This window comes from Acanthisitta chloris, unplaced genomic scaffold (assembly GCF_000695815.1).
Source record: "Acanthisitta chloris isolate BGI_N310 unplaced genomic scaffold, ASM69581v1 scaffold33429, whole genome shotgun sequence".
Classification (NCBI taxonomy): domain Eukaryota; kingdom Metazoa; phylum Chordata; class Aves; order Passeriformes; family Acanthisittidae; genus Acanthisitta; species Acanthisitta chloris.
In genome coordinates, this window is record NW_008691415.1 from 184 (window position 1) to 2,790 (window position 2,607).

At 41.1% G+C, this 2,607-nt stretch overlaps 1 protein-coding gene across 1 annotated transcript in view; it reads left to right on the forward strand.

The window, feature by feature from the left end:
* Positions 1-1,174: 1,174 nt before the first annotated feature.
* FBXO5 (F-box protein 5) overlaps positions 1,175-2,607 on the forward strand; it is a 3,875-nt gene continuing 2,442 nt past the window's right edge. The window contains exons 1-2 of the mRNA XM_009082220.1: positions 1,175-1,910; positions 2,226-2,316. Coding sequence (XP_009080468.1) covers positions 1,189-1,910; positions 2,226-2,316 — 813 coding nt within the window. The 5' untranslated portion in view covers positions 1,175-1,188. The remainder of the gene's footprint in view (positions 1,911-2,225; positions 2,317-2,607) is intronic.

Here is a 2,607-nt window from a genome sequence, read left to right on the forward strand (position 1 = left end):
ACAGCGCCGCGGGGCCCGCGGCTCAGCCCGCTCCTCTGGGGGGTCGGGTCCGGCCTTGGTGCCCAGAAATATGATGATGGCACATTTTCCAGTTCTTTCGGGTTTCAATCCAAAAGTTCCTCTGCTCGCTCGCGAGGAAGCGGGGAAGGGGAGGAGGGATAGTGGGGGCTTGAATGTCTCCCCCAGCTCACACTGTACAAAGCCATAAGCCTATTTGTTCCTTTCTTCCACCAAACATAAGCACAAAGAATGAACTTTTTCCTCTGAATCGTTCATGAAATACATTTTTCTAATACTTTTTTCCAAAACTGCTGGAAGTGCTTAAATCCTTTAAAATTCTTGATCAAATGGGGGAGCTTATATTTCCTACAGATTGCAAAGCATGTTGAAAATTTTTTCCCCTTTAGATTTAGAGCAGGGCAGAGATGGCTTCCTTCTCCCCTTCAGCCTTTGCCCATCCCCCCGCAATTGTTAATATAGATAGCACCGCATTTCTGGGGGAGGGGAAAGAAACAGGGCAAGAAAAGCTTAATTTCCTTATAGTATCTGTTGACCTCCCACCCTCTTAAAACGATGCTTGTAAGTAACCTTTATTTCACTCCGACCATTATTTAAGGGTGGCTGCTTTTCTTTGTAATTTACACATGCATGTTTCTCCTGTGTCACCCAGCCTCCCTTTTTAAAAGTGCCAAATACCTGGCTGCTGCAGGAGCATTGCCTCTGGCCTTGGATGCAGACTTCAGGCTTCTCTAGGCCTGAGTATACCCTACACAGTCCTGCTGTCATTCACACCCTCTACCACTGGTGTCCTTTGCAGGGACCTAAAGTGTCTTGACTATGTTGCTCCATTTTGGGTAAGAAGTGGAGGCACTGGTGTGTCTAAAAAGTAATCTGTGCTGGTGGAATGTGGCAAAGTAAATCACCCAGTCAGTTTTCTTGCCCTAGTTACATGCAGCATTAAACTCTACTTTTGAGATGATGTTACATAGATTTAATGAGTGGCCGTTCAAACTATTAGTTCCACTAGTCGTGTTTTAGATACTAGAGGGTGAGTTAGATAAAGGCATAAAATTCATAATGCAGAAGGAAGGCATGGTTAGTTCTTTATAAGAAAAAGAACTTGTGATGAAGTTTATGCTGTGTTGTAATACTTGTCCTTGTTATTTCTTGCAGGATACAAACAACAAAATGAAATCAAACCATAACTACTGTTTCAAAATGAAACGTGATTTCGATTGTATGTCTCTTCACGCTGGGTTTGCACCACTGAAATCTGCCATGGAGAAAACAAGAGTGGAAGAATCCTGCCCCTTGAATTATGGGGAAGGTTTTTGTAAAAGCTGTGCAGAAGGCCATCAGAAAATACTCCGTAGTGACTCATACCATGCAGCCACCAGAAGTCTTGATCTTGAAGATGAAGGAAGACCCATACATAACAAAGAAAACAAACAAGTAACCCAGAGACTTGATGAAAGTATCTATGAAATGGAGGCACTGGAAAACAGTAAATCTAGTGAGGACAGTGGTTATTCCTCTATGTTAAGTACTCAGTATGCTGATGCAGTAGACCATGAGGATAGTATACCTTTGGCTGGGAATCTCTGTGGCACACCAAAACACTGTCTCATGAATAATCAAAACCAGGAACAGTTTTCAAAGAAGACACTGTTGCCAGTAATCCATTATGAAGAAATGATTTGCTCAACTTTGAAAAAAAGTGGCAAAAGAAATCTCAAGTCTTGGGCTGCTGTAGACAGAATTGTTTTTAGAGGAAAAGTTGGACTTTGCAATCTAATTGGAAAGAAAATGGGGCTAGATAGAATAGACATTCTTGCTGAACTCTTACAAAAGAACCTGAAGCATGTATTGGCAAACATTTTAAGGCATCTCAGTGAGATGGATTTAATAAAGTAAGTGTATTGATCTCATTGTGTTTCACTGGGAAAGGAAGCAATCTAATCCGATTGCTTAAGAATGCTTTAAATATGGGACTTGTGACTCAATGTTTATTATTATGTGTTAATATATTAATACGTGAACTGACAAGGTAAGCCATGATATATATGGAGAATGTATCTTTTCCCTAGAAGACAAATTAAAGACTACAGCTGTGAACATATTATATATTTCTATCTTTACATGAAAGGAAATGATTACAGTTACTTTTGCTATTAAACAAATCCCTTTCCTCGAAGGTAATTGATATGTTTGTATTGTCTTTGCAGTTTTGCCAAAGTCAACACAACATGGCGGAAGATTCTACAAGAAGATAAATGCATTTTCCAGATGTATAGTAAAGCTGTGAAAAATCTCTCAGTAAGTTTCTGCACTTGTTAGAAAATTTGGGCCATTGTTGCTGGAGCATCTGAGTTTGTCCTGTTAGGCTGCCATGTCTCAAGTGTTGCTAGTCACGTCAGAGTCTTTGAAGCCCAAGGAAAGTTGACTGAGAAGGTTGACCCAAGCAGAGATGCAGATGTTATTAAGAGCTTCCACATGTTCTGTGTTACAGAGGAAGGCAGGAAGGAGAGGGTCATTTCTAGCACAGCCCACTGGTCAAGCCTTAGAGCCTCAGCAGAGGCTTGCTTGCTTGAGCATCCCCATTGATCC